This window comes from Oncorhynchus kisutch, linkage group LG8 (genome assembly GCF_002021735.2).
Source record: "Oncorhynchus kisutch isolate 150728-3 linkage group LG8, Okis_V2, whole genome shotgun sequence".
Classification (NCBI taxonomy): Eukaryota; Metazoa; Chordata; class Actinopteri; order Salmoniformes; family Salmonidae; genus Oncorhynchus; species Oncorhynchus kisutch.
Genome location: NC_034181.2, coordinates 32,189,696 through 32,200,849, shown reverse-complemented (window position 1 = coordinate 32,200,849; position 11,154 = coordinate 32,189,696). Strand labels below are relative to the sequence as shown.

The following is an 11,154-nucleotide window of genomic DNA, read 5'->3' as shown; positions in this document are numbered from 1 at the left end:
ATCGTGATGGGATAATGTCTGTTGGCAATTTACGAGGCACTATCAAAATGGCAATAGAATATTGATTAACCATTTAAATGACTATCTGTATTATCTTTGTCTGTATAATGGGCTGTAGTCCTTCCGGATATCTAGTTTCCAGTGCAGAGGATGTGCCATGGCTAATTTGATTTACAGTCTGTCTATGCATTAGTTAGAAAAGGATGTGCCAGTTGCTCATCAATCTTGAAGTCATCTGAATGTCCTTCAGGGCTATCTGATAGAAGTGTGAATAACTACAGGCTTCCCATCTACTTGTGCATAAATTGGTCAAAATGGAACAACACATGGAGACCATCAACAAAAGACACTGACGTAGCTTGTAAGACCAACAAAAAGGGGAAAGACTAAATACTTGGTCAATTGATCACATTGTATGATCATTGTTTTAGTTTTCTGTATGGTTTACTTAAGAGACGTGAGATGGCTGAATACAGGGCTCTGCATGGTTTACTATAGAATAAAAATGCAAAGAGAAGGGTCTGTCTTCATTTTGTGTTTATTATACATGGGTTATAAACATCACAAAATAGAAAATTGGGTAACATCTAGCAGGGGGAAATATGATGTAAAAGATCAACCTTAGATTTTCAGGCTCTATCAATGGACATTTAACATGCTCGTTTCAGTGCTGTGTAGCTAGATGCATTAGGAGACATTCTGTATAATTTATGTTCAAGTGCAATAGAAGCTTTTAGCAGCTCAACGCTCCAGCTTGTCATTACCAATATGTTACTGTTCAAATATGAAGGTTGCTCTTTCTGTTTCTTCTCTTTATTGCATTTTTGTGTTCGTTTAAAGGTATGAAATACATTAGGCGGTATAGGATATTAATGTATATTCTTCAACAAATGTGTTAATTATACCATAAATATATATCTCAAAAGGAAGGTGTATTTTCTCAACCAAAAATAGTACTAGCATTTTATTCTTTAAACATAATATTACAATTCAAATAATTTAATGTCAGTTTATTATAACCATTGTCAGTTTTTCATAAGCATAATCAATATTTAAAATACCTGAATATAAATAACATGCTTTAAGCAAAGTAAATATTCATTTGCAATGTCAAGCAAATGCACCACACTCATTTACAGTCAAGAGTCAAGCCTTACAAAACAAATCCACACATTGCTTTCTGTCAAATGCATTTTCTACTGAAGGCCACAATCTAACAAGTTATCAAGCATGTTACAGTGAATTGAACCATGTAGAATCAATAGAATGTTAATAAAGTGATGAAAGAGGATGCAATTAATGCCTAAAACAAAACTCAAGGGGGGAGGGGATTCAGAGCATAGGTGTAGACACCTGATTTTTCTATCCATAAGTAGACATAATGAAAGCATTATTATCAGCAGTGATATTAATCATCTTAACTAAGATGTATACCCAGACTCTGGCACAGCACAGCAATTTCAAGACAGACTTTGATATTCAAATATTTTCAGGATATAATGAAGCATGTGCAGAAATACAACTGTCAGTATTTTTTTTTGTATATATATATTACAGCTGCTGAGAACAGCTTCAACACGTAGAACACTAGTGGAGCTCTACATTTGGAGCAAAATGATGCTTTGTAGGTTTAATCTAGATTGCTTTAGAAATGTTCTGAATAGCAGTGCCTCCCTCAGTTATATTCAGTCAGGCAGTGGTATTTTTCTAGATAATTGTGAATTATTTGTGCCTGACAACCCAACCCAATTCATGTGGTATCAACACAGACAGTGCCTTGTCTAAACAGGGATTAAAAACAAAATAATGACTTGTAAATACAGTTATGACCATTTTACATGCAGATCAAGCTATTTTCAGTGTAACAGGATAAAAACAACACTACTGCAACAAAAACCAACAATGATAAAGTGTTACATTATAGTTTGTTTGTTTGTGTGTGTGTAACATCAGTCAACACTTTCCTGCACATTGTTTTCATAATTCTTACTGATTGCAAACATTAATAACAGTAGTCTTATTAACAATCTTCCTTTCTGATGTAAAATACATATGTATCTACAAACATTCATCATAAATATCTGTTAAATGACATGTATCTACATGTACAGGTGACATCAGAGGTGCACAGGTCAGTACTATATAATATCATCCAGGAGATGGGGGGTGCCTACCCAGTCTAGCGTTCTGGGCTCAGAAGCAGCCATGATCATACACATGAACTGCTTCCCTGTTCTCTTATCTATGGGGTAAATGGTAGTGGGTGTGAATCTCTTGTTGCTCTCCACAAACTCACAGAGTTGATTGTATATTTTGGGATACTCATGACGCAGGAAGACTCCCCTGGTCCTGAGCGCACGTTGGATATTGATAAAGCAGATCTCTCTGGCTTTCATACCCTCCTTTCCCTCTTTGTCAATATCAGGTGTGCCTGGAGGCGGGGTCAGAATGAGTGTCTCCATGTCACTCTCCTTCTTGAAGACATTTTTATCGGGGCTGGAGGAGGCCAACGAAATCTTTGCATATTTTCGGACTGTTGGTGTTTGGACTCTTGGTGAGGGTCTGTTAGGCACTAGTTCACCAACAGCTATGGATACATTCAAGAGGAAACATTCATTGGGGTCATACTCATTGCCAGCCTGCTGCAGGTCCTTGCAGTAATCCCCCAGGTTGTCTTTGAAGCTGTCCAGCTCTCTGAGAGACAGATATGTGGGGGACATCACGAGGCTCTCAAGCCCGACCTTCAGGAAGTTGTCAGCAGTCCCTGGGTTAGCAAAGCCCAGGAAAAGAATGCCTCTCCCTCTGGAAAGGTAGCCAGCTTTGGAAATGCGAGAGAAGACTTTATGGATCTCAGAGTTCTCTCTGCAGTACTTCAGCATGTGTCTGCACACACTGCTGATACGTCCATACAGACAGTTCTCTTTATGGCTGTCCCAGTCATCCCGACGGCAGTTCCGGGAGCAGTAAAAGGTGTAGCAACTATGACAGGATTTGAAGTAAAGACAGGCATTGAACAGGGTCTCTGTCCGCTTGCACTTCCTGTTGGCACACATCATGGTGTCATTGTCGTCTGTGCTATGGTCTGGGGAGATCTCCTCTGGACTCCTCTGTAAGCTCTGTAAGCCATCACACCCACTGTCTGGGTCTTTGATAGTGTCAGGGCTGGTTTTAGTGGAGGAGGGTGGTGTGTTGAGAGGTCCTATACTCTCTAGGCCTCCTAGACTCTCTAGGCCCGAATATTTTATCTTTCCTTTTTCATCATCCTCACTAATCAACTGTTTTATTTGGTTCAATAGATCCTGACTAGGCTTCCTGTTGGTCGGTGGTTTGTAATCAATGACAAGATCAGCTAGCAGCTCGTCCAGTTGCTCTAGGCTCTGCTGCAGGGAATAATTGTTGTGTTTTCTGTCTTTGGTCAGTTCTGCTGACTCAGATGGCTGCTCTTGATGATGAAGAACATTTTGAGTCGGTGCCTTTTCACAATCCAGTGTATCCCAGCTGGCTGAACGCACATCTCGCTGTTTGTGGTTGCGTGCACGTATGTCATTGTCGGTTATCGTGATCTCAGGAGTTGCAAACCATAGCCCAGCCTTAGTGTTCCTTCCAGGATTGTTTGGTCCTTTCTCTAAGGAGTTTTCAGAGATGGACCGGGCAGCATAGCGCCTTGGTGAACTAGATAGATTGAGTATAACTGGCTGTGATGTATCACTAGGAAACAGAGGATGTCTCCCCTGGTAAAACAGATTCTCATAGCTGCGTCCACGTGGTACTGCTTGCTCCCTGTCATGACGAGGATAAAGAATATTGTCCCAGGATTTGGAATGGTTTCTGACTTCTGCTACCAGTCTGTTTGGCTCCACATAACTGTTTGCAAACCAGGGGGACATTACTGGCTCTTGTCTTACTCTCTGTGGTGTCAGCTGAGAGGACTGGTTCGAGTATCCAGATATACTTGAACGATACCAGTCATCTGCATAAGCCTGGGACATTAGTGGTTGTTGACGGCCCTCTGTGTGATACGCCTTGTATGGAATATACTGTCCTGCTGGGGGGTTGTACGGCTTGCTGTAGAACACCTTGGAGCCATTTGACTGACAAGGATATGCTCTGGGATCTTCCCCATAGTATGCTCTTGCCTGTGGTGTTTGAGCAAGGTATGGCCCTGCTTCACTTGTGGAGTAAGGTCTGGTATAGACAGCCTGCCCAGGGTCTCTGCTGGACATGTGTTGCTCTGTGTAATATGGTCGGCCTGGGAGAGTGTGAACCCAGCGAGTCCTTGGATCATGCACATACTGACTATTAAGAGTACTGCCTTGGCTGGTGAGGCTGGAATTATCATCCTGATAGTACGCTCTAGCAGACGGATGGACAGGATATCTAGTCGGATCCTCAGTGTAGAAGAATTTAGTTGGTATATTGGGGTTTGAGAGAGTCCTCTGCTCCCTTGACAAGTATTCCCTTGGCATTATAGGGGAGGGCACCCTTCGCACGTCTACTGGCTGAATGTAGCTGGGGGTCATGCAGGTAGTGTACTGATATGCTTGTCTATAATCACCACTGTAACATTCGCTTGGTGTGGGTGTCCGTACCTGCCGTGGCACAGACAGACCTCTACTCTGACTGGAGTAGGAATATCTCTGCCAGGGATGTTCAGTCCTCATGTTCTGAGACCTCCGGGCTGTGTGCTGCAGGACTGCCGCATCTGGCTTGATATCAACACGACACCTGACATGAGGAGTGATGGCAGGCTGATCCTGTTTGCTCACCTCGGAGAAACAGTCCGAGACATAGAGGGGAGAGCGTGGTTGCAGTTTTATAGGGTGTACCTCGTTCAAAAAAGCCCGGTTAGAGGAGTAAGAGTCCCGGTGTGGTTCAGATGTCCTTATAGGGTTTGGTACAGCCTGTGAGACATCTCGTCCCCTCTTGTTTGCTGGTGGGGAGACTGAAATGGGCACTGGGGTAAAGGTAGTCTTGACTCTGGGGGCACTTTTAGATCTAGACCTCTTCTTTGAATCTGACCTTGCGGCCTGACTGGTACTGGTTTTGTCTGGGTTAGCATGCTGTGGTGGTGGTAGTCTAGTGTTAAACAGATCAGGGGAGGAGAAACGGAGGTGTCCTGGATGATCCAGGCCATTCCAGGTCACCTCTTTATGCACCCCCTGATGCTCAGTCCTCTTGTAAGGGTATTCCATTGAGGCGGAAAAGGACTGTGGGTCGTCCAATGACTCGAGGAAGTCAAAGCTACGGCAGTGTCTTTTGTTGATGGTCTCCGTATGTCGCTCCAGTTTGTCAATCATTTGCGAGTCACATTGTTGAGAGTGCCCAGTGATGGGGTTTAATTTGATGTCCCGATACAGAGTGGATACCAGTATATCAGGGGGATCTGTGCGTGTCATCTTAGAGGGACTCCTCCGATCTCCCCCTTCTAATTGATTCAAGATCAATATGACCTGAGAAATGAAAGATAGAGAAGCATTTTAGATCCATAGTAAAACATACACACATACAAATTTTCTTTTCAATGTAACAGTGATTCTACACAGACATGAAGGTGTTGTGATGACGGAGATTACCAACATAAATAATATAATGATAATAACAGTCAGTAGGTTTATCTTCCATACTGTAGACCTATGGCCTATCTCCTTCCGGATCCAATAAAAAGAAGGAAAAGTTCACATCTACTAAAGCATCTGTCATCTGTGGATTTTCACACAGCTTGAGAAAAAAACTGAAGGATTTAATTGTATCATGCATGCTGTGATGTCCTTTTCTGCAGTGTGCTCTGTATCAAGGTCTGGATTTAAAGAACTCAAATCCCTGCCAAAGGTTGTTGTAATTTTAGGAGAGTGGGACATTTAGATTTTACTGCCCATCATATTGCCAAGACGCTTTACACTATCTACAGTACATCGAAGACGAATCTCTTACACGAGACACAACACTAATATACACAAGGCCCATAAATATACATTTTAAAGAGAGATATAATAGACAGTATTGCCTATCTAACAGAGAGATAATTACCTAATCGGTATTGTATTTGAATCTCAAATCAGACTCTCTTAGTTGGATCTTGCATGCAAAGTTTGGTAATGAAAAGAGTGCAAAACTGCACTACACTGTAACTGTAATCATTCACTCTAAAGAAAAGGAGTCACTAAACCACACTGAATATTGCAATGGTTTGTTTCAAGCACTTTGGGAATGATTTTGTAAGGATCCAAAAGCAAACACACAAATAGTATAATAGTGAAGGGCAACTCCTCAGTAAATAAATCCCTTTCCATTGATTGTAGATGACAGTCAATCCATAAAAAAAGGCTATGTAAGATGCAAATGTTTTGTTTTGTAGAATGATCACTGACTCTTTCTTTCACACAATATATTGATTTTGAAAGATAACTTAATTCATTGAAACAGTATAGATACAGTGGCACAGTGGCTTGCAGTACACACAGAGCATTTCACTAGTACATAGCTTGCCATTCATATCATAAACAACAGTACTTCATAATAAACAAAGGGGTATAGTTCACCACTGTTTATATGGAGAAATAGTGTCTGTTTAAAACCAAGAATAAGCGAGTATGTAAGCATTGATGTTTCAAACTGTGCAAACATTTACTAGCATTCCTTTTTATATTTTTGCACATAGAACTTGCTTCTAATGCTTTTCCGTTGGACTTTTAAAGCATATTTTCACGACAGAGACATATAGAGAGGCTCCCTTGTTGGCTCTCGCCCATGAGCTAACCCTGAGATACCATCTGTTCATCCTGAGTTGATAGGACTGACCAACCATCTCCCCCGTCATGTCTCCACAACACACCTAAATATCATATTTTGAAACAACCAACCCAACCTTACCACTATTAAATACTGTACCATGGTTACAGTCACTGATTCATCTTCTAATTAAGATTTTCAAACCAGATTTCAACATTCAGCAAATATGTTTGTTTTTTAAATCCTAACACTTAGTGTAATACAATTGCTAACAACTTGCTATCAAAATACATATGCACTGGTGTGTTTGTTTAAATGAACAAAATATAATTATTGGATTATTATAATGATATTACTATTTTAAAAGGTTATTTCTGAGACAATACCTGATAAATATTGTGGCAGACTGTAAGATCAAGTGTAACCATATCTTTTTTGACAAAAGAAATGTTCATAATTATTTATTTTTCATAAATATCCAGATGTCTTATTGATGGCCACTGCTCAAATTTCACTGAAGCATGAATATTCTCTAATCAATTTTACATCTGTGTGAGCCAATGCTTCCCAAAATAGAATTAAAGTGGATAGAATTAATGATTAATATACAGTATTACTCAAAAAGTAGGTAAATTGGCTTGTGTGTGTGTGCGTGTGTGTGTGTGTGTGTGTGTGTGTGTGTGTGTGTGTGTGTGTGTGTGTGTGTGTGTGTGTGTGTGTGTGTGTGCGTATGTACTATCATGCCCTTGTTCCAACATTATGCCAGCTATTATGCCATTGTCCATCGAAACATGGCACTCTCGTGCTGATTAAGGCATTGAATCCTTTTTAGAGGGTAAGTCATCACAGTGACAGCAATTGATTTATTTTTATTTTTTACAAAAGACATGTGAGCAATGTTTGATGAATAATAAAGAACTACTTAGCTAATTAAATACCCTGTTGGGAGCTGCTTTAGTGCCCCATACCAAAAATTGTATGTAAAGTGGGCCTCATGTTATGGTTAAACAAGTTATTTATCCAGAGAGGCTCTTAATGAAAAAATAAAACACATCTTTGAGCTAAACTATTGTGGATCTCTGGAATTTGTAACTTTTTGAAAATCTTGATGTTGTTGACATCCAGATATCTAGAAGGACAATTAACATTATAATGTTGAATCATGAAAGACCTACTCTGTTTGTATATAGTCTCATCTGAAAATGGCCATCTGTCAGTGTGAGAAAATAGCCCTTTCCCACTGGGCACAGACGTAAATTCAATATATATTCCACGTTAGTTTAAAAAAGTAAACATCTACTCCACAGAGACAACTGTGGGGAAATGTGTCGGCACAATAATACGCGCATATTGTAATAGTGTCATTATCAGATTGCTACATGATCTGATCATTGCGATCTCAAGCACACTTTTTCCTCGTTTATTGATGCGGCACGGCCCTGCTCACTGCGCTCGCATCCTTCCCAAGCTGACCCAATGTCTTTGAGCATCGATGACATCATTGGAAGAGGTAATCGCACACTCAAATATACCAACATGTTGTGGCCGTACTCAGAGGAAAAGGAAGAGTTTTAATTCCACCATCAAATAGGAGTGGATCTCATCTTACCCTTCTGCCAATGATCCTCTTCCATCATCTGTAGGCTACATTATCAGTCCATTTCTCCTGTACGGTTCAGCCTATCTGTATCTCTTATATAGTCTTTATAATAATCATGCCATCTTTGCATCTTGTGCTACATGTTGTCCACATCACAGTCCCCACGCAGTGATTCAGTGCGCCCTCATGGTTTATCTGAAGCATTCTGAGGAAGGGGGTGTGTCTGAGGCTGCGTTTATGGGCGTACAATGATGCGCTCGCGTGCAACTTGTGTGTTCGTTCTTGTATGCGTGCCTGCTTTCGTGGGCGTTTATGGGGGGGGGGGGGGGGGGGGGGGGGGTTGTTACGCTCATTAAATCCATGTCTCTGACCAGGTTTTCATCCAACCTTTTTTTGCGAGTAAAGTACATGTCGGATAAAAAAAATTGTAATGACAGTCCTGATGGAAAAATAACATTAGTCGTTAAACTTTCCAAATGTCAACTAAACTAAATAGCCTACTTTAGACAATGTGGGATCTTTTTGTGTTGGTAAAATTAATTATGCGAGAAATGTTGGTGGAAACGCTTTTATGAGCAGATATTGCCAAAATAACCATCAAATCGATGTAATTTAGAGTCATGCGATGACATGTTGTGTGGCCCTCCCACTACTACTCGTTGGGAAAGCAAACGATTTATTCGGATACTGATGAATCTCGCAGGGTGGTGCGAGTGCAAGGTAATGAGCTTTGATGCTGCTTTCCAATAATTATCTTATTCTGGTGACATGATCATCGATGCTTGGCTGCCATTTGACAAATACAAACAATCTCGCTATATTTTGTCCATAATAATCTCATAGTAGGCTATACCCGCAAGGTACCTGCGAGCTGTTGGCTAGAGTGCACATGCCAATACCAGAGTGGGTACACTCGCTATATAACGCAATCTCTTTGGGAGAAAGTTGAAAATGCTATTTATCTTGTATTTTTCATTCTGTACATGGGCATTTGACCGCAAAATGTATTTTTATGTGTACTACGTCATCACGCACTGATTTTTATCTGCAACAAGTACATTTGATGGAAACACATCTGGTTGGAAAATTGAATATTATTTTTATGCCGATTTTAAAATATTCCCAAGAAAATCTGTCCCCAATTGGATGGAAACCTAGATGCGAGGAGAATTGCATCCTTTCTGTGTTCATGAAAGTAGCTGCAGACACAAACATGAAGGCTCATTTTTCCAAAAGGGATCATCACTGTTCATATGGGAAGATAATTCACTCATTAAATAATTTTCACTTAGCTCACACAAATATCATGTAAAAAAAATGAACTTTTCATTATGTGCTTATTAATTAATAGTATGTTATTGATTAAACAGCCCATTATATCCTCACCAAAAATGTAGGCCTACCATGTGAGATGAGGCATAGCAGCATGTTCAAATCCACACCTAAGCAGTCCCCTGCTGTGTTCACACTAAGCCTCACATTCTTCACTCATTTTGTCACATGATCATCCTCTCTCACAACAGTCTCTTGCACAACAATAGAAAGGCTACTGATTATAAAATGGTGAATTCATGTCAAAATGATTTGGGGCGCATCAGTGAAGTGAAAAACAACATAGCAAAGCAAAAGCTCTGAAAATGACCTCTCATCAGCACAGGGTAATGACTGCAGCTCCTCACACCTGCTCCTAAATCTCACCTAGACACAGTTTCTGCATTAGTTGAATTGATGATGGTGACAGCACTGTGTGGGCCCCAGAGCAGCATGTGACTAGCTGCAGCATTAAAACTGCTTACTAAAGCACTCTCACAGAGAGAGGAGAGAAACATGTAGCATACAGACAGTGCTCATAAACTGGAGATTGAAATGATGCTCAATTGCAGTGGTACCCATTTTGTTAGAGGGCAGAACTAGCCCTCTGCATCTCTCTGAGCTCATAACATACAGCACCAGATCAGTTTCCAATTTCATTAGAGAGCATTGACACTGTACTTGCAATAAAAAAAAAAATCATGCCTGGGCGATCAGTTTTATCAGAGCACTGCAAAACAGCTCCCATTGATGAGCCTGAGTCCTCCATCTGTCTCATCCCACGTGTATAAGATATGATTCAGAATGACAGCAATGAGGATCTCGCTCTGCGATGTGTTTTAGCATCCAGTCTCACAGAGAGTGAATCACCTTCTCCTGCCCCACACTATGACATCAGCTACTGTCAGCTGTGTGATAGCAGGTGTCTCAGCCTCTGCAGAGGTTTTTGAGGGAGGAAATCAATGGCCTTGTGTTGATTCGAGGCCCCTCTCAAGGGGATCAATCAGACAAACACCAGATAGTAGCAAAATGTAACTGCACACAGAGCTTGACTGCTGCCCTCTGTCTGTAAACTGAGCCACTTTGGCTCTTGACTACTTTCAACTACCAGTATGCTCTCCAAATAGCCATGTTGCCAAAGTCATTGAAGAGTCCTCTGTACTCTGAAAAGTCTATATGAGTTGTTATACTACCGCTGGGGGATGAGTGGTCCCCAACATGAACATATTGCATAAGTCTCTGTGTCTCTTAGATGGACATTTCTATATCCGGCATAGAGTGTTATACAATTATATAAGAGATGTAGACTACAGCTTTCAAAGACATTCAGACCAATTCTCCATAATATAGCCAGCCAATAATAGCAGATCCAGCAGCCCATCAGAAGCAAAGGCTTCACCTTCAAGTTAAATAAGCAAAAAGGACAAAAAAAACACAGAAAATACATTAGAGGGGGTTGTCGGGGTAAATATAAGCCTATGTGCTTGTAAAGAAAATGCATTCAGTTTAAAAGT

The 11,154-nt window shown here is 40.7% G+C and overlaps 1 protein-coding gene across 1 annotated transcript; it reads right to left on the bottom strand.

The window, feature by feature from the left end:
• Positions 1–522: 522 nt before the first annotated feature.
• LOC109894896 (apical junction component 1 homolog) lies at positions 523–8,518 on the bottom strand. The gene is made up of 2 exons (XM_031830148.1): positions 8,339–8,518; positions 523–5,450 (listed from the first exon to the last, which is right to left on the bottom strand). The coding sequence occupies exon 2, from the start codon at positions 5,394–5,396 to the stop codon at positions 2,139–2,141; it is 3,258 nt and encodes a 1,085-aa protein (XP_031686008.1). The 5' UTR covers positions 5,397–5,450; positions 8,339–8,518; the 3' UTR covers positions 523–2,138.
• Between the last annotated feature and the right edge of the window lie 2,636 nt (positions 8,519–11,154).